The following is a 20885-nucleotide window of genomic DNA, read 5'->3' on the forward strand; positions in this document are numbered from 1 at the left end:
AAGTTTGTACAGCACACTGCACTTGGACAACAGAACAGCCCTGGAATACCAGCATGAGCAGTGGCAGTATATTAATCATTAGCCTATCATTCAGATCCTATTTCAGAAGTTAATGAAGCCACTTTGCAAAAGGGCAACCTCCTGAGGAGAAGAGTGTAAATAATGTATATGAAATGAGGGAAGTGGGGATGTGGGAAGAAAATCAGCACATCCCTGCAAGGTCGAGTTGGAATGCATCACTAGATCGATGGCTGGTTCTGGCAGGGCTCTATCGAAAAGCCTCCAGCCCATTACGAGTCATATGATGAATTAGTGCCAACAGAAGTTGCTACGGGCACGTGGCTGACAAAAGGGAAATATTAAGTGACCAAGTTCAGGAATGTGATGGAGGTAGAGGAGAATGAGAACACTTCTTACAACAAGGCTTGCTTTGAAGTAGTTATCAGCAGTCTTTTCATGCTCCAACAGCCAGTAGCTCTTTTGGCTAAAACAGTACAAATCAATTGGGAGTTTTAAAAAGACACTGTCTCATATTTCAGAGTGCAGTAGAATGAGAAATAGACATTTGTGGTAGATCAGATGGATTTCCCTGCTTTTACATACCATACATCACTAGAGCAGACAGTCCCTAAGACACAGTGGTGCAGCAATCTATAAATTGTGGGGCCAGCAGAAGGAGCATCTTTTATTCCTTAAAAAGCACTGAGGTTTTTTGGATAAAATGTAAAAAAAAAAAAGGATAGTTTGATTCTCTCTCTCATAAAAATCTGAGGACAAATTTAATGTTTATGTAATGAAGGACTGGGAATAGTGGTTTGAGCTAGGCATAATGTGGCCTCGTACCTTGGAAGTTTCCCCCTTGGACATGCCAGTACACCTCACTTCCGACATGCAGAAGCCTCTGTTTTTAGATCCAGCTTTAGGATTTTGGGAGTCCACCTCAATCTTAGATCACATTAAGAGCAGTGCAATGATTGTGTTCTTATTGCCTCAATGTATGCCACTTCAATATAAGGCAACGCTGAGTCATGATGCAATATTCACAACAACATTTTTGGACGGATGGTAGCTTTACTTCATTTACTGTCCCTTTTTCCTCAGCCATCTGGGATGAAGATACATGAGAGGACAACTCCCCTCCTGGTCTTTAAGCCACCACTCATTAAACCAACAATTTAACACCAACATCTATGAAATTATACACTGATCCTGCAAAACAAAAACACTGCTATGATTTCCCAGTAGCTCTTCCTCCTCATATGCCCGCAAGTCCCTTGATGTGTCTTGATGCCTACCTAAAACCTAAGGCCACAGCGTCGTCCCGCTGTTGCAGGTTTCATTGGATAAAATCTGCATTGTCTGGTATGCCAGTCCTGGACTCTCTCAGATTACTGCCAATGCTCTCAATCCTGATTTAAGACCTCCCCCAGCTATTCCAATCTTGGATGTTTATTTTTTTAAGCAAAAAATCATGATAAAAATGTATGATGTGACTACTGGTTTAATTGATGGGAGTATTAACTAGTGACTACAACAAGAGCAACAAAGTCATTTTTTATTCTGACCTATGGAAAAATATGGTGCAAGTCTCTAGGGGTAAACATTGTTACTGTAAACCACAACACTGATGCCTATTAAGTATCTTTTCCACATGCATGCTTCTTTGTTCTAAAATCTCACTGGCCTTAAGAAGGCGTGTATAAATACCATAATACTTCCAATTCTTAGTTACCTAGATTTGTTTATTTTTAAAACAGATTTTTCCCCTGGAGATCAAGGGCACAACACACACACACACAGTTTAAGTGACGTTTCACCTTATTTTGGATATACAATACCACAACCCAGCTAAGTCACAATGACCATTTAACACTGACCTTCAGTATATTTCGGCCATCAAATGTCTCCCGTTCCTTCAAAGATGATTTGCCTGTAGTTGCATTATTTTTCTCTTCAACTGTGGAAAAAGTCACAAGCGAGAACTTCAGATGGGATGATACTTTTCACTGTCTTTTCCCCCCTAAAGTCTATGTATTCAGTTAATAAAACATTTAGTACACAAGTCTCACTGCATTTTTATGTGAGCAAAACTTGCAATTTAATTTGAAAAGGAAACACCCCAAATCACAAATATTGTTGTGAGGATTTTGTATGGCTGACAGCACAATGTAATAGAATCAGTCAGGGAAAGCAGATTCCAATTTCTCTGGTCTGTCAGAAATTCAGCAATGACAAACTCATGCATCTCCTGGGATACCAAAGAGTACCTTACTGAGTATATGATCGTAATGCAAAGCACATTCTTGACAGCATCTAGAAAATCTGGATTGGTCTCTGAGAAATTTCCCTGCACTTTTTACATTTTTTTTTTAAATATATCACACACAATATACTCTCTCTCTCTCTCGCGCGCACACACCTATACATATAAAAATAAAACACACAAAACAAAACATTAAAGTTGTAGTCATGTCCAGAAAAGTTAGGAACTACAACCTTGTGTGTATGCACAATAATACAGTCTTTAAGTACGTGATCACGTGCTATTTTTTCCATAAGACCTCTCTGCCTCATTCAGTGAAAGGACAGTTATTCAATATCTCTTTTTATCCACAACATTCAATGTATGTTCCAAGGTCTCACCTAAGAGACCATCCAAACCCCGCTGCAATTTTGAATACAAAATTATTCGTTTCCTCAAAGGCATTTCTGTGGTGCTTCTACCACAGTATCTGAGTACTTCACAAACATTAATGAATTTATCATCAAAACACCTGTCTGAGAACAGGTGGTATTACTATCCTCATTTTACAGCTGGTGAACTCAGGCACAGGAAGATTAAGGCCAAAACTGTCCAAAAAAAAAAAACACTCCACTAATTTTCAATGCCCAATTGACACCCCTATGGTCTGATTTTACTACATAGCATCTTCCATATGCAAACCATCTTAGAGAGCTTTATAAAATAATGAGTTAGATAAGAAATACATTACAGACTGCCAGTGCAGATACTGTTTTGGCAGAAATAGCAGACATTAGGCACTCAGAAATAGCTCATATTCAGCCTTGGACAGCAGAACTTCATTTAACAAGAAAGAGAATATTGATGAAAACAACAGAACTATTTTCAAAAGTTATATGAAATCTTTAACGTCTCCTCCAGAGATGATTATATAGGGCCATGGTTTAACTTCTCATCGAAGGTCAACACCTCTAATAATGCAGCACACCTACTATTAATGCACTTGAATGCAACGGTGAGCGTAGGACTTGAACCAATTATCTTTTGGCCCAGAGCCAATGAGTGCTATGAAGTGAACCGCAGCAATATCTAGACACACAATACCAGGGAACACAGCACTTCCTGTTCAGTGGTACTACTGTAGTTCAGATTTTCCAGAAGGGTTCTAAAGATACTCACCATTTGGGTCTTTCCTGAAGAGAGTGTTCATTATGGTAGCATGCAGTTTCACCCTATCCCACTCCTTCATCATCAGCCCAGAGGTCACAAATTGCTCCATGAGTCTATCAGCTATTAGCTGTAATCTAGGAAGGTTGGGGGGGGGGGAGGGAGGGAGGAGAAATAGGACATTACAAAGCCAAGAGAAAAAAAAAGCGCTTTTTTGTCCACTTTTACTCTCTTGTCCAGAAGTGGGTAGAGTATATGTAAAATGAAGTCTCAATATGCAAAAAGGAAAAACTGAGTGAAACTCTATTGGAAAGATAACAGACTAATCAGAATCATGCCAGGCAAGACTGCGTCCTTGTTTTTGTGTTTACTCAATTGCTTTTGTATTTAGAGACAGGATGGTTTTTTGTTAATATCTGAGGGGACAGGGAAAAAAGAAAGAGAGCTCATGCAAATAAGGAAACAAATATAAAAGTTTGGCTGTTTGCAAAGGCTCCTGAGTAGTAACTTCTGTTTCAAATATTTCAATAAAAGAGGACATTAGCATAATAGGACATTTGATGTGGTAGATTATATTGGTTTGATAATTTGATGTGGCAGATTACATTGGAACTTGAAGGATGTATTTTTCTAAGTATCTGCAGGTTTTTCATACTGTACTCCCTTTACAACATAAGTAATGCCTCATCACACTAGAGGCAGTGAGCGTTCAATACAACCCAAAGTTCCTATCCATTAAAATAAGATATAAGCATACTAAATGGAACTGATTTTTTACAGCCTGGTTACCAACCATGTCCATGAATACAATTCACTCAATAGTTTCCCATTTCGCCACAAGATGCCACAACCTGGATGTCTCAATTCAAATCAAGAAGATGGACATAGAGCAGTATTAGGACCAACTCCAAATATCATTTGTTGAGCCTTCAGAAGTTAACTATACAGCCTACTTACTGGCTTTGTGCTGCCTCTTATAGGCTTCCACAGGTCATATGATAATTTCAACACTCTCAAACCAATTGTTATGGGTTTTAGTCACTGACTTTCTGGCTTTACATCAGTGATTTTTAAAATTAGCAATGACAAAGATTAAATGAATATCATTACAGACGATACTAAAACAAATTAACAGGGAATAGCTCAAGTAAAACTGGTGCTTTATTATGTTATAAAGTTAATCAAGGAAATAAAATGAATTAGAATGAATTATAGTGGAAGTTTTTGCCATGTGGGAAACATCAGAGCATGATCTCTCTTAGGTTGAGCCAGTATATATGAAGAAGGGCTCTCCAGTATCTAATACCACTATGGTTATGCAAGCTAAGATAGGGAAATCAAATCTGCTTTATAGCATAAGCTGATCAAGAATATGCAAAGATCAGGCAGGAACTCCTCTCTTGACATTGCCACGCACAGCATAGTACAGTTAGCTAGATGCCTTATGTGAATGGGAGGAAATAGCAAGATAAACTTTCCTCTATGGTTCACTTACTGACTATTATGAGAAGCAAGATACCAAACTTGGACCACGGTTCTGATCTGGCATAACAAACCATGTGGACACCCTTATCCTCATTAAATCTCTTCCAGCACTAGCCTTGTAGCTGATACGCAGTACTCTGTACCGCCACGTATTTCTCATTTCTCTGGGCAAAAAGTAATACCACTGAATCAGCATTACTAGCTCTTAGTGGAGAAGGAGGCGCTTGGCATTATTTAACAGCAGTCTCTCCAATCAGAGCAAAATTGAGGGATTTGGATAGTTCTTAGAGGTTACCAACTGGCCAACAGAGCATCCTTTGAAGTTTCAGGATGAAAAAGGAAGTGGGCAATTTTCAGGGATCTTCTGTAAAAGTAAATGTCTTCCCTTCCTTTTCTATCTGCAGAACAGACTTCAAATCTGAAGGGGGAGGGGTATATGTGAAAGCCTAGTGACACTGTAAAAGGCCAGCTCGTTCCTTTCCCTCAGGGCTAGCTGCCTGGCTTCCTCCATAACAGCTAATTTCTCCTGATAAGTCAGGTTTCTTGTCATCTCCTCCCAGTGCCATCCCATGAGCATCATCATCTCCGCCCTGCTTGTCATAGTGTCCCTTACCCAGCACGGGGGAGCATGAGCTCAGACTTGCTTGACTCCATTATTCAACTATTAAGACTGCTAAAAACAAATGACACCTCTCTGCCACACTACCAACAATCAATCTAACCCACAAACACATCACAGCTTTAATTCCAAGGGGCTAGAAAGTAGTACCACCTCATCTTCTGGATTGCTAGTGTGATTCTCTCCAGCACTGCCCATCAGCTCAGAGAACAATAAGTTTGCTTTTGTTGCATTATTTCTGCCTCCTCAGGTACTGTCTGCATACCCCTGTGGAATGAAAGAGGGAAAGCACAGAGAACTCACTTGTCTGATCCATCCTTCATGTGAACCTTTGCATAAAGAACATCGATCATGGCAGGGTCATCATTCATGTATTCTATCCCTGCCACCTCCACAGTCAGGGATTGGCCTCCAACAGTTTTGCTAAAAAACAAATAGTTCCAAGATATTAAAAAAAAAAGTATCCATTTTGAATACAAAAGTAGGTGAATGCATGTTTTACTGTTTAAGCTACATTTATCCTCATTCAAGTTTACTAGCAGCTCCCACAACTACTACAGAAGTCAAGCAGCAATGCTTGTAAAAATGCTAGCCAGAGTCAAATCACTAATACAATTACAGGCCAAATCACGAATACAGTTTCCCACATCATTATGCTGAGAGGAACGCAACAGTTCCAAGAACATAACATCCAACTTCCATTCCAGAACCTAGCCAGTGCTGGTGAGCAGAGAGTTTCTTTCACAGCTGTGCCTGCTGTATCCAGAATGAAAGCCTTGCCCTCTGACTCTGCAGGCCCCATGCATGGACTTCCTCTCTCATGACGACAATTCAGCATGGCTCAGTTGCCAAGCACTCACTTCTGGGACAGAAAGTCATGAACTAAAGCACCAAAAGGTCTTGGATTTATATCCCATTATATTCGGTCCAGTAATAAAATGGCAGGTGCTTCATTACTAAACCTGCTGTCATTTCAAGGATGCCCTGAACTATGGTCTCTTCCATATTTATCTTGAAGTATTTTGGAGAGAGTAGGAGTTAACAGGGCCCTGACCAACATTCTCTAACAAGCCAGGCTCTAGTGTGTCCCTGGCTATGTGTAGATTATTGCTCAATGCAGAATGGTGGTTCCATTTGCTTGCATGCTAACAGACATATACTCAGAGGAAAAGTTTACAAAGCATTGAGAATCCTCAGAACACATGAAAATGCCATTGGAGAGCTGAAATGGAGACCTATACTGTACACTGGATATCTGATGTTATAATTAAAAGAGATCAACAAACAGACAAACCCATACTCTATCATCAACCCACAAACAGAACTCTAAGTTGGGGAAGTTTTGCATATGGACTGATGGTAGAAAGAAAAAGCTTCTTGTTTTAAGAAAATAAAATCTCAGACTGTCTAATATTTCTGGGTTGTAGTCAGATTATCTCAGTACAACACCCATTAGACCAGTGGTCCCCAACCTTTCTTGTGGGAACAGCATATTGCTATTCCCAGAAGACTGGCGGGTGCCGGACACCCCACTGCCGAAATGCTGCCACAAAAAGTGGCAGTGGGAAGAAGCATCACCGCCAAAATGCCACCGAGAAACAGCAATGCTTCTCAGTGGCATTTCGGCGGTGGGGAGTCCTGCAGGCGCACAAAAATGCCCTGGCGGGCGCCATGGCACCCACAGGCACCACGCTGAGGACTCCTGCATTAGACCAAGCTTTCAGCTAGTTCTAAACCTCAAATATTATGGCTTTATCCTGGAAATTATGACAGTCTTAGTGCCATAGCAGCTTGAGCTAATATTTCAGACTGATTACTTATACAGTTCATCCTGTCTTTAAGGTTTTCTGCACAGAGCTACTTGCCTCAAGAAATGCATTTCAGGGGTATATTAGCATCTGTTCTTAGGCAGAAGGGAGGCAACTTGCCTGAGACTGTTGCAGACAAAAAAAGTGTTAAGACAATGGAGTTCTTCCTGCTCTTGTGACCAGCAGAGGAAAAAATAATCTGTGTTCATAGTAAAATAATGGGGACTGCTGGGATATAAAGAAATAACTCCTGAAGATTTCTGGCAAACAGAGAAAGTCCTCAGTTATCAAGGCAAAATACAATTATGTCCTTGTCTTTCTTCTGGGTGGTTTCGTTTGAAATGTTTCAGTATTTTACAAATTTTCAAACAATGATTCAAAACTGTTGAATTACACCAAACAGGTGAACCACTTTCTCCTGCATTAGTTACCAATGTTCTAAAACGAGTTTGGTTCTCCAAATATCTGCACTCAGTGACCATGCCCCTCCCCCAGCCCCATCATGCCTTTATTTCACTTACTTAATAAAGTCCTCTTTACTTCTCTGCAGGAGTTCACATGCCTTCTGGATCTCCTGCTCATTCAGGAGCACTAGCGTCCCAATAGTAAGATGGAGCTTTGCTGGGTTCTGGAATAGACCGCTACTGACTCCATGGTCCTATTGAAAAGGTAACAAAAAAGATTTAGTGGGCAACTATATGACACAGATTATTTTAGAATTATTTCTACTTGGGTCACAATTTCTAGCACCAAGTTAAAAAGCCCATCCGATAGCCCCAAAAGAGCACACAATAATACTTACCACACCGCTGAAGAGGCAAATATATTTCCCTGGCTCAAAATAAAGTTCATTATCTGAGATGAAGCCTTTACAGTTTCTACACAAGATTCAGAGCTATATTTCAAAACTCCTCTTTAAAATGTTTAAATGGTATCCTGTCTCAAGTTGTAAGGGTGTTATGGACTGGGATGTGCGCAGCTGTGCCTAGCGGTCAGGGCAGGAGTCAGGAACCAGGAGCTGGAGCCCAGGGTCAGAGGCTAGCTGTCAGAGCCAGAGCCCAGGGTCTGAGTCAGGTTACCTGGAGTGAGGCGAGGCAAGGCAGGAGCAGGGCTGCATCCAAGGTAGGAGGAAGACTGGAACAGGGTGGGAGCAAGGCTGGGATGGCAGCCAGGGCTGTCCCTACTCATATGCAAAGTACGCAGCTGCGTAGGGCCAAATTTCCTAGTGCCCTACGCAACTGCGTGCTGCTCCAGCCCCACCTCTTCCCACACCTGCTCTGCCCCAGCCTCACCCCCACCCTACCCCTTCCCCAAAGCCCTGCCCCGTTCCGCCCCCTTCCTGCCCCCCCAAAGGCTGCAGCAGGGGCCAGGCCTGCAGTCATCAGTGGCAGGAAGTGCAACGATCCAGACCCAGCCACGCCACCTCTGAGTGCTGGGGGGCAGCTCTCCCCTGTCCCCCAGCCAGCCCCCACCCATGGATGCCTGCCCCCCCATAGGGGGCGGGGAGGCTGCGTAGGGCCCCAGAATGTCTAGGGACGGTCCTAATCGCAGCCACAGGCATACGCTTTGAGAAATCCATGTCCTACTGCTGCTGGTGATCTTAAGAGTAGATCTGCAAATCCCTCAGTCAATCAGGCAGCTCAGTCAATCAGGTGGCTGCCCGGCTTTGCTGATGAGGCTGCCTGGGGTTAAAGCAGCAGGTAAGCAGACTAGCAGCAGGTCCTTACTCCTGACACAGGATTTAAAGCCTCACATTTCACCCAGCATTTTTCATACCTAACATCCACACAGGTTTTTTCATATTTATACTTATAGGCCAGTCCAGTGACCTGTGAGATCACATGATCTCATGCAGGAGCTTGCTCTCAGTCACAAGTTGGCAAAGCCTGGTAGCACTTTGGAGGCAGCACTCTCAGGTCCCGGGAGGGGGGGAAGGAGCACTTTGTGCCGCTGTTAATTAATTCACTGCTGAATTAATGCCAAAATCCTGAAACAGTGGTGTCAAAACCATCTGCATATTTCAATCCAATGAAGTAGCTTTTCAACAAAAGGAAATTACCTTGATAAGCAATCTCAAAAGCACAAGTAAGGACGGATTTCCTGTTTGAGAGTACACTTGATTTCAATTCTCTAGCTTTTCTATGTTCTGCCTGGGACCAAAATGAAACTGAAAAAGGCTCTTTGCTCCCTCTGCTTTAAGACATATTTAGGATGCAGTGCAAGAGATTTGTTTCTTTGGTTTTTTGGTTTTTAACTCAGGTCTGTAGTCAGAGGATATTTAGCCCATCAGTGGATGGAGTGGGAGACAGAATCTGGAGGTAGACTTGATTTATTCCAGTTGTTGGCAACAATTCATTTTAATTTCTGCAATGCATACAGATGATGATGATGAACAGAATACAAATTAACACAATAAATAAGTAGCTTGCAAGAGAGAAGAACTACCCTAATCTCATGAAGCAGATGGTGAAGGGTGAAAAGATAATGCAAACTGTGCTGTCTAACCTACTATTGGCCTGAGGAGCTGTCCCTTCTGCAGCTTTCAAACATCAGTTGAAGATATCTGAATATGGATTGATAAGTGCAGAGTCAGTGGTTGCACATCACCTGGGTGTGCCATGTCTTCTGTACTGGAAAGAAGGAGGACCCCAACGAACAGCCCAAGATTCACAGTATCTTTCCTGTGTAGTCCCAAAGATCTCAGGCCTACCCCAGAAATCCTTGTCACACCCTTCCTGTGTTGCAGAACCACAGATCCTAAATCTTCCATGAAAAGATGCTGTATCTGAGCTGAGTCTTCTTGAAAAACAAAAGTTTCAAAAGCTGCCTCCAAATGTCATAGGACTGAGTGGCTGGAAGCTGTATACTTAGATGCAGATAGGTTTTAACCCTCTTGTTCAAATCCCCAGCTTATGATTTATCATTAGCAATCACTACCATACCACTGTACTTCATTGATTTTTCTTTTAAAACTGCACTCAGTAATGGCATCAATCATGTCTCTGTACTGGTCTTCCAGCAGAGACAATTAACAGGAAACCAAAGCCCAGCACACATTCAGTACAAGGGTTAAGGAAAGTCAAATGGACATCAAGGGAGAAAGAGCCCATAAGATATGGGCCATATCAATATTCATCACTATGGTGCCCTATGGACATCATCCAAATATCCAACAAAACGTCCTAGCTCAAATGCCCACTATGTATATATAGAAGGGAGTGTGGTATAGTGTTCAGAGCAAGGGATAGGGATCCAGGAGCCCTGAATTCTATTTCCAACACTGACGATTAATCGAACTGGACAACTCATTTGAGTGCCTGTTTCTCCACCTGCAAAATGAATACAGCAGCTCCCTATGTCACAGGCATGAGCTAAAGTGAGAGGCAAGCAGAAGGGAGTGCAGATCCCTCTCTTCCTCTTAGCCTGGTTTTGGGTAAATTCTGTACTACAGATCTTTCCTCCTCTTGCCCAGTTTAAGTCTGTTTCATGAAGTGTAGACTCACTAGGCATGGTAATCTGAAATCAGAAGAGCTAGTGCCTGGCTGAAGTTCGTGAGCAGCAGGTGGAGAGCTACATCAGCATCTGGACGTGCACAAGTCCATGGGGCCGGATGAGTTGCATCCGAGAGTGCTAAAGGAACTGGCGGCTGTGATTGCAGAGCCATTGGCCATTATCTTTGAAAACTCGTGGCGAACGGGGGAAGTCCTGGATGACTGGAAAAAGGCTAATGTAGTGCCAATCTTTAAAAAAGGGAAGAAGGAGGATCCTGGGAACTACAGGCCAGTAAGCCTCACTTCAGTCCCCGGAAAAATCATGGAGCAGGTCCTCAAAGAATCAATCCTGAAGCACTTACATGAGAGGAAAGTGATCAGGAACAGTCAGCATGGATTCACCAAGGGAAGGTCATGCCTGACTAATCTAATCGCCTTCTATGATAAGATTACTGGTTCTGTGGATGAAGGGAAAGCAGTGGATGTATTATTTCTTGACTTTAGCAAAGCTTCTGACACGGTCTCCCACAGTATTCTTGTCAGCAAGTTAAGGAAGTATGGGCTGGATGAATGCACTATAAGGTGGGTAGAAAGCTGGCTAGATTGTTGGGCTCAACGGGTAGTGATCAATGGCTCCATGTCTAGTTGGAAGCTGGTGTCAAGTGGAGTGCCCCAGGGGTCGGTCCTGGGGCCGGTTTTGTTCAATATCTTCATAAATGATCTGGAGGATGGTGTGGATTGCACTCTCAGCAAATTTGCAGATGATACTAAACTGGGAGGAGTGGTAGATACGCTGGAGGGGAGGGATAGGATACAGAGGGACCTAGACAAATTGGAGGATTGGGCCAAAAGAAATCTGATGAGGTTCAATAAGGATAAGTGCAGGGTCCTGCACTTAGGACGGAAGAACCCAATGCACAGCTACAGACTAGGGACCGAATGGCTAGGCAGCAGTTCTGCGGAAAAGGACCTAGGAGTGACAGTGGATGAGAAGCTGGATATGAGCCAGCAGTGTGCCCTTGTTGCCAAGAAGGCCAATGGCATTTTGGGATGTATAAGTAGGGGCATAGCGAGCAGATCGAGGGAAGTGATCGTCCCCCTCTATTCGATATTGGTGAGGCCTCATCTGGAGTACCGTGTCCAGTTTTGGGCCCCACACTACAAGAAGGATGTGGAAAAATTGGAGAGAGTCCAGCGAAGGGCAACAAAAATGATTAGGGATCTGGAACACATGAGTTATGAGGAGAGGCTGAGGGAACTGGGATTGTTTAGTCTGCAGAAGAGAAGAATGAGGGGGGATTTGATAGCTGCTTTCAACTACCTGAGAGGTGGTTCCAGAGAGGACGGTTCTAGACTATTCTCAGTGGTGGAAGAGGACAGGACAAGGAGTAATGGTCTCAAGTTGCAGTGGGGGAGGTTTAGGTTGGATATTAGGAAAAACTTTTTCACTAGGAGGGTGGTGAAACACTGGAATGTGTTGCCTAGGGAGGTGGTGGAATCTCCTTAGAAGTTTTTAAGGTCAGGCTTGACAAAGCCCTGGCTGGGATGATTTAATTGGGTATGGGTCCTGCTTTTGAGCAGGGGGTTGGACTAGATGACCTCCTGAGGTCCCTTCCAATCCTGATATTCTATGATTCTATGATAATGCAAGAAAAGGTGTCCTAGCTAAGAACAAGGAGTCCTTGTGGCACCTTAGAGACTAACAAACATATCTGGGCATAAGCTTTTGTGGGCTAAAACCCACTTCATCAGATGCATGGAGTGCATCTAGCCATCACCTACAACCCCCAACTAAAACGTCTCCACTGCATCATCAAGGATCTACAATCCCTCACTCTCACAGACCTTGGGAGACAGGCCAGTCCTCACTTACAGACAGCCCCCCAACCTGAAGCAAATACTCACCAGCAACTACACACCACACAACAAAATCACTAACCCAGGAACCAATCCCTGCCACAAACCCTGTCCGCATATCTATTCAAGGGACACCACCATAGGACCTAACCACATCAGCCACACCATCAGGGGCTCGTTCACCTGCACATCTACCAATGTGATATATGCCATCATGTGCCAGCAACGCCGCTCTGCCATGTACATTGGCCAAACCGGACAGTCCCTACGCAAAAGCATAAATGGACACAAATCTGACATCAAGAATTATAACATTCAAAAACCAGTAGAACACTTCAAATCTCCCTGGACACTCAGACTTAAAGGTGGCAATTCTTCAACAAAAAAAAGTCAATAACAGACTCCAACGAGAAACTACAGAACTGGAATTAATTTGCAAATCAGACACCATCAAATTAGGCCTGAATAAAGACTGGGAGTGGATGGGACACTACAAAAACCTATTTCCCTCTGTTGATACTCTCACCTTCTCGTCAATTGTTTGAAATGGGCCACCTTGATTGCATTGGCCTCATTAGCACTACAAAAGCAATTTTCCCTCCCTTGGTATTCACCCCTTCTTGTCAACTGTTAAGAATAGGCCATTTCCACCTTAACTGAATTAGCTCATTAGCACTGAACCCGCCCCCCCCGCCATCTTTTCATATGCTGTGTATTTATACTGCCTACTGTATTTTCCACTCCGTGCATCTGATGAAGTGGGTTTTAGCCCACAAAAGCTTATGCCCAAATACATTTGTTAGTCTCTGGTGCCACAAGGACTCCTACTTGTTTTTGCTGATACACACTAACACGGCCACCACTCTGAAACCTAGCTAAGAATGAATCTCTTATTTGCCTTCTCTCCTTTAAAGGAGTATCTGTCCCAAGCTTCCCATATCCCATTAGGAAGAGAGAATAGTGGACACCTCTTCTTTGCCTTCTCTGCCCTACAGAGGCAGCAGGAAAAGGGAGAAAACCACCACTGCTGCTTCTCCTCCCTAAAAGAGGAAGAAGGGAAGGAAGAAATACCAGTTTCCTGCCAGCTACCTCTCCCTTCTAGGGGAAGGCACATTATGTATAAAAATCTATCTTCTAAAACACAGGAATTTTCCTAGGGTGTCACATTTTGTTTTACATCAATACGGAGACTTCATCCTGGTAGAAACTGAAGTTAAGAGCATTAGGGATATGGTCTGTATGCAGCTCCACACACTGCAGAGACAGCATTATTTTTGTTTAGGTGACTATGTTACTGCCTGGGAATATGAACCCCTTTTAAAAATACATTTCTTCTTATCCACAAGGTGTTATAAAACCACTTCACTCATTCATACCTCTGATGACAAGGGAAAAGAATAGGTGAATACCCCCTCCTACTGTGATCTACTTTGACCATTGCTCACATGGATGCCATGAGGCATAATAAAATTTGTTAAATGTTTCAAGATCCTTGCACGTAAGGTGCTAAGTAAGTGCAAAGTGGTAGCTGTTAACCTTTGATTTATGCCTACTGTTCCTTAAAATGTACTGGCAGCCAAATAAAAATATAAAAGGATTTTAAAAATAAAGGAAATCACTGCCTCTCTTAAAAAAATCCACTGCTCATAAACTTGGAAACTTCAGTATGTCTTTCAGGATTTCATTTAAAATATTCCCTTTAACATCTACATAACATCCCTATGATTTTGGCATATTCCTGCCTTCCAAACACTGCCCTCTGCTGGATGGAAAGCCATTGTCAGCTCTCATGTTAGCAGCTCCAGTGTAGAGGGAACATAATAAGCCCTAAAGAAGGGAAGGGGAACAGATTACAGGGTTGTGATTTTCCCCAACCTCTGGAGGAAAGAAACTTTTTTCTGAAAAAAGTAGTAAGCCAATATTTGAAGGTTTTATGAAATTAAACAAAACACACTGAATGCTAGCTAACTTTATACACATATTTATTCCCCAAAGAGTCATATATGTTGTCTATACTGAAAAGCTATTGCAATTCTATACATGGAACAAAATAATTGTGTTCCCAATCTAGGCTTACCACTTTTTTGCATCTATATTTAAATACACACACATGCACATACACACCATGCTCAACTGATGCAGAGCTGTCTGAAAAAGGAAGCAGGTCTTCCATAAAAATTGATAAAATTCTAAATTCAACTGTTCTACCTTCCATGATTGTCATATTTTTGTTGTATCACAATCTTATTCACAAATATATATTTAGGGTAGAAGGGAAATGACTAACCATTTCTACTTCCAGAAAGTGATGGGGACAATTAACCACCCCATGGTAACTTTTAGGATCCAAATTCTTCCCCATTAAATATTTGACTCCTTTCCCACTGCTGAGGCTGTCTGTCCTAGATATCATCATTTTGATAGAATGCCAGACAAAATTTTCTTTGAAGCACTTGCTTTTTCCTCCCAGAGCCCAAGCACTGTGTGTATGCAGTACTCCCAACCCATTACATCAGGGATTGAGAGACCAAGTTCCAGAATAAAACTCTTTTTGGCAAGGTGCATGAATAAACTACTAGATACTGAGCTTCCTCCTTCCCAGTTTTATCTTTTCTGCTACCCGAGGATCTAAAACATAGATAGGCAAATTACGGCCCGCGGGACAGTCCTGCCCGGCCCTTGAGCTCCCGGCCGGGGAGGCTAGTCCCCAGCCCCTCCCCTGCTGTCCCCCCTGCCCTGCAGTTACGCCGCCGCCCGGGCAGCGAGGCTGCGAGCTCCTGCCACTCTGAGCAGCACGGTAAGGGGGTGGTGGCGGCACGCGTGTGGCAGTGAAAAGACTGGGTAGTGGGACCCTGGGGGCAGTCAGTGGACAGGGAGCGGTTGGATGGATTGGAGGTTCTGGGGCGGGGCGGTGAGGGGTTAGGGAACTGGGGGGGTTGGATAGGGCGTGGAAGTCCTAGGGGGCCTGTCGGGGGGTAGTCAGGGGAAGAGAGTGGGATCTCGGGGGCGGGGGGGGCGTGGTTTGGAGCAGGGGGTCCTGGGACGGGGCAGTCAGAGGACAAGGAGCAGGGGGGATTGGATGGGTCGGGGGTTCTGAGGGGGGGCAGTAAGTGGGAGGGGGTTGATAGGGGGCAGGGGCCAGGCTGTTTGGGCAGGCACAGCCTTCCTTACTTGGCACTTCATACAGTTTCACACCCCAATGTGGCCCTTGGGCCAAAAAGTTTGCCCACTCCTGATCTAATATTTACATGAGAGTTTAAGAGCATTTTTATTTCTTATCCCCCCTCCCCCAATTATATGCCTCTCCAATCCTGATGTATGCACCTACAAGGAATGAGCAGGGTAACTCACAATTAGAATAACAGAATATCAGGGTTGGGAAGGGACCTCAGGGAGTCATCTCGTCCAACCCCCTGCTCAAAGCAGGGCCAATCCCCAATTTTTGCCCCAGATCCCAAAATGGCCCCCTCAAGGATTGAACTCACAACCCTGGGTTTAGCAGGCCAATGCTCAAACCACGAGCTATCCCTCCCCCACACGACCTAAGGAATCACAGATACACTAGAAACTGGAGTGGAGGGTGAAAAGCATCAGACACACACACACACACTCCCTTTTCACTCTAGGATACCTTCCTTTCATCCCATGTAATTATCTACATTCGATATCTATAAACTGTGAAACACCAAATTGTATTTTCCCTTCCACATTACAGCTGCAGCCTGCTATACATAAAGGCGGCACTTTCAGAGATTGCCAAGAAAAATCTTGTATAGTTCTTTCAATGTTGCTCCATAACCAGCCATTAACGGATGGTGGAAACTGCAATGCATACTTCCTCTTCCACCCCCAGGATCAGCTATAAACATTTCAGTCCTCCCCTTTCCTCGATTGTCCATGATGCAAGCCTCTCAAAATCACCCAGAAACTTGTCTCCCATACCACAACAGTACCATCCCCCTAGTCAGAGACAGATGGCATACATGGAAATATTGGCCCTAGCATTCTATTTTGCCACTTCATTGTCTGGCTGCCTAACCAACATAACTGGCTTTGATAATGCTTAAGATTTTTGACATTTTAATGCAACTGTGAACTTACAAAGTATATACTGTCATGCAAGACATCATTACAAAATATGGATGAATGGTTGTCATGGTAACAGTTTTAGAGAGCAAAGAATCCTGCACAAATGCTCAACAACCAGAAGAAATGCTAACTTACACACCTGGACTTTTCCCTATTTACTATCATTAGTAAGCTTCTTTTGAGTACTGGAGTCATTAACTGACTCTGCATTGTTTTGAATCTGCAGCAGGAACAAAGTTACACAGTTTCTATACCTGAAATCTATTCAAGTTTCTCTAAGCATCCTGAGAAATCCCTTATTATTTTGGACAGCTCTATTAGCTCTCTTATGGCACTGTAAAGCACAGTTTTGAATTACTGGTTTTCATTACTGCTATGCTTTCTAGCAGACCCGGCTGTGCGATACAGTGGCATTACTGGCTGTGGAATGATTGAAAGACATATGGAGTTGCAATATACGGTGTATCCATGATAATGCTCAAAAGGAAGAAGGGTGAAAAGTTAAGCACCACAATCCCCAAATCTCACATACATAAAAACACGAATATTTGCCACTGACTAAATTCAATATAGGAAAGTTAAAAATAATAAAAATTGAGGATCTGAATCCTGATAAAGGGAGTGGCAAAAGAATATTTCTAGACCTAAGGCCAAAATGTCAAGGAAGCTATTTACAAGAGTCTGAAGGGGCAATGCTGAGAGAAAAATCTGTATTTCTGTTCACTGATGGAACAGGAACAACATTAGCAGAGAAAGAAACGGTGAAAAGGAGGAGGAATAAAGAGAGGGAACTTATTTAAACCATTTTATAACCTATAACAAAACATACAGAGGTATTGAAAAGTGATACTGCAAACCAATTTTCTAGTTTAAAGAGTATAAAGTAGTTCATCATCAAATTTTTGGCATACTTAAAATGATCAAGACAGACATGTCCTAAGAATTGTACAGTATACATTAAATTTACCCAACTACATTCACTAAGGAAGTAAAACAAAACACCAATCCCCACCATTTTAGGAAGGCCCTAAAAACGCGTAATTTCTACCTGTTGATTACGCAGTTAACAAACATATCTCACTGGTAAGTTTTATACATTCTCAGCGACATCATCCATACTACTGATAAGGGCTTTTAATTCTGGGTGCCTGGTCTGAATGCAACCTGAGTCCTTAGTGACCAAAAGCCATAACCAATTGACAGATGATGAAATAAGTTGTGTATTTATATTACCACGGTGTTTAAGAGCCCTAATTCTGGACCAGGACCGCACTGTGCGAGGTACCTTTCAATCAGAACAAAAAGACAAAAAGGCTTACCCCAAAGAGCATACAATCTAAGCATAGGACAAGAGACAACAGATGGGGGAGTATAAGCAAACAATGAGAAAATATTGGTCAGTGTGATAGGCAGTGGTCTCAGCACACAAGCAACCTAACTGTTGTGAAGTTTTTTGTAGGCAGCACAGCAAAGGAGAGTTTTAAGGAGGGATTTGAATGAGGAATGCCTCCCAAGCATATGAGGCAACATGAGAGAAAGCACAAAAGTGCTTGTTTGAAAATTTAACTAGTGGGCAATGCAAGCTGGTGTCATGGGTCACTCAGAGGTGAGAACTAAAATTTCATTAGCAAATGAGCAATGATAGGTAGAGTTGGGGTAGGCCGTGAAGGGCCTTGAAAACAAAGACAAGTGGCTTATGTGTTTGATGTAATAGAGAACAGGGAGCCAAGGCTAACAAAATGTTCTTTGCAGCAGCATTCTGAATGGATATGAGAGGGGCAAGGACAGAGAAAAGAATGTTGCAGTAACTGAGATGCGAGATGATGTGGGGATGAAAAGTATGAATTTTAGAGATGTTACACAGAAAGAAATGGTAAGATTCAGACATATCCTGGATGTTAGGACAGAGGTCGGAGTTGAAAATGATATCCAGGTCACAAGGACCCGAGTGACAGGAAGGAAGGTGGTGTTGTCAACAGTGATCATTAAAGGAAGGGGTCGGGGAAGATTAAGAACTCTGTTTTAGCTATATTGAACTTGAGCTAATGGCTAGACATCCACGAAAAGATGTCAGAGAGACAGGCAGAGATTTTAGATTGGACAGAAAGAGACAAGTCTGGAGAAGAGGGATAGATATGTGAGTCATCAGCATAGACATAGTAGCTGAACTTTTGTTTGTAGATGAGATAACCCAGAGATAAGGTGTAAAGAAAAAAGAAACAATGATCCTCCAAAGGACACACTGAAGGAGCAAATAGCAATGAAGAAGAACAACCAGGTGAGGACAGTCACAGAAGCCAAGGAGGATGAGATTTCAAGAAGAAGAACATGGTTGACTGTGTAAAAGATGGCTTACAGGTCAAGGAGGAGGAGAATGGAGTACTGTTTCTGAGCTTTGGCTATGAAGAGGTGAAGATTTTGATGAAAAAACAGTTCCAGTGATTTGCAAGAGGTGGAAAACTGCCTGGAGAGGATTCTGAAAGGAACTGGAGAAGAGGAACTCCAGACAGCGAACAGTGATGTCGGTATGTATGGTGCTTATTCCAGAAAACTCACATCAAGAGCTCTGCTCAGAGTGCGCCTATGACATGAAGGACCATCTCTTTCCACTACAGTTTTGTTCCACTGGAAAAATGGAACTGTAAACCAACAGAGGAAGCCAGGCCAAGATCATGGTACTCTCCGCTAGATAAAATGAGCGCTAATTTTGCTGCACAGAGATGAATGCAAAACCTAACTCTCTGTCTAGGCTTCCTTCAATGGTACTCTTACACCAACACTCCTGATCTTCTATATTCAGTTTTAAAAAAGCTAAGCCTGCCTCTTGCTCACAGCAAAAGAGTTATTGTTCTTATTCTTCAGAAGTGCTCAGGTACTAGGATGATGAGCACCAGTATCAGACCCTAGATAAATGAAATGATTGTCACATGCACACAATCTAGCACTCTCATTGTCAGCCTCAGCAAAGAGACCAATGAATGAATGGGCATGAAAACTGAATTAGCCCCTCCTCCCGAAAAGGTAGGCCTCCCAGCTTAGTGTTGAAATACATCAGCAGATGGCAGTTTAACACTGCTTTCTCTTCTGAACCTGTTCTGAGAAGACTCCATGGCTAACAAGTTGCAAACTTTCACCAGCACTAAACTCCCTAACAAATTAATCACTTTAAAAAAAACAAACAAACAAACAAACAAAAATACAGAGCATTCACTGAATTCTGTTCTCAATTCTGTTCCTAATTATTTCCTGCTGCTATCAGTTTAAGATTTGAAAACAAGCAAGAGGTAATAACAGCACAGTCTTGGGGGACGAAAGAAAATGTTGCTAAGTGATTAAGTTTGCACCGTGTCAAATGCTACCGAGTCATTTCTGGCTAAGTTAAGGTAATGATTCCCACATTTGTTCAATGTCAGGGGCCAAAGGGATAGTGAAAAAAGCAGCAGCAAACTTATTAAAAATCCTTGTCACATGCTGGTTATTTATAGTAGAAACCATGTAAAATGCAGCCAAAGGTTATGTACACTAATTAATAGTTTTCAAATTTTAAAAACCAAAACTTTTGAATCGCAGAGTTTCCTCCAGATCTGTGGAAAATATTTTACTGTCAATTTATTACAAAAATAATTCCATGTTCAAAAAGCCTCCATTAGAGTGCTCTCAACATCTTCAGTAGATCTAGCATTCAATGTCTACTTTTAAGGCCTCAAATTATTACTGTACTTACGCATTCCACAATCACAAGTGACAATTTCTCCCCTAACAGCATATATTTTAATTTGCCTTTAACAATATCAATAAAATAAAATAGCATCTTGGGGAAGAGCATCCATTTTTACATCAGTTACTTCCAAGTATCATGGTTCCCTACCTTGGAGCATTTCTCCAATACTTCCTCCTTGAACTGTAGAAATTTTTTCTGAATAGCAGGCTGGTTGAGAGCAAAGGACAGGAAGTGTGTGAATGGCTGCTTCTTGCGGAAGCTCTCAGCAAGAACATCAATCCGTGTTCGGGCTGAAATGACACCACTACGCTGCTGTCCAGTAATCACTAAAAGCAAACAAAGTAACACTAATTGTAACTATATGAAATCCACACAAGATTGGTGACATTTTGCTATGATGTCCACA

At 42.5% G+C, this 20885-nt stretch overlaps 1 protein-coding gene across 4 annotated transcripts in view; it reads right to left on the minus strand.

The window, feature by feature from the left end:
* Positions 1-20885, minus strand: part of ASCC1 (activating signal cointegrator 1 complex subunit 1) — a 46985-nt gene that overhangs the window by 18564 nt on the left and 7536 nt on the right. For all 4 annotated transcript variants that reach the window (XM_078853817.1, XM_073353610.2, XM_078853819.1 and 1 more), the window contains exons 5-9: positions 20627-20805; positions 7843-7979; positions 5817-5936; positions 3422-3546; positions 1878-1957 (exon numbers count right to left, since the gene is read on the minus strand). In XM_078853817.1, coding sequence (XP_078709943.1) covers positions 1878-1957; positions 3422-3546; positions 5817-5936; positions 7843-7979; positions 20627-20805 — 641 coding nt within the window. The remainder of the gene's footprint in view (positions 1-1877; positions 1958-3421; positions 3547-5816; positions 5937-7842; positions 7980-20626; positions 20806-20885) is intronic.

This window comes from Lepidochelys kempii, chromosome 7 (assembly GCF_965140285.1).
Source record: "Lepidochelys kempii isolate rLepKem1 chromosome 7, rLepKem1.hap1, whole genome shotgun sequence".
NCBI lineage: Eukaryota > Metazoa > Chordata > Testudines > Cheloniidae > Lepidochelys > Lepidochelys kempii.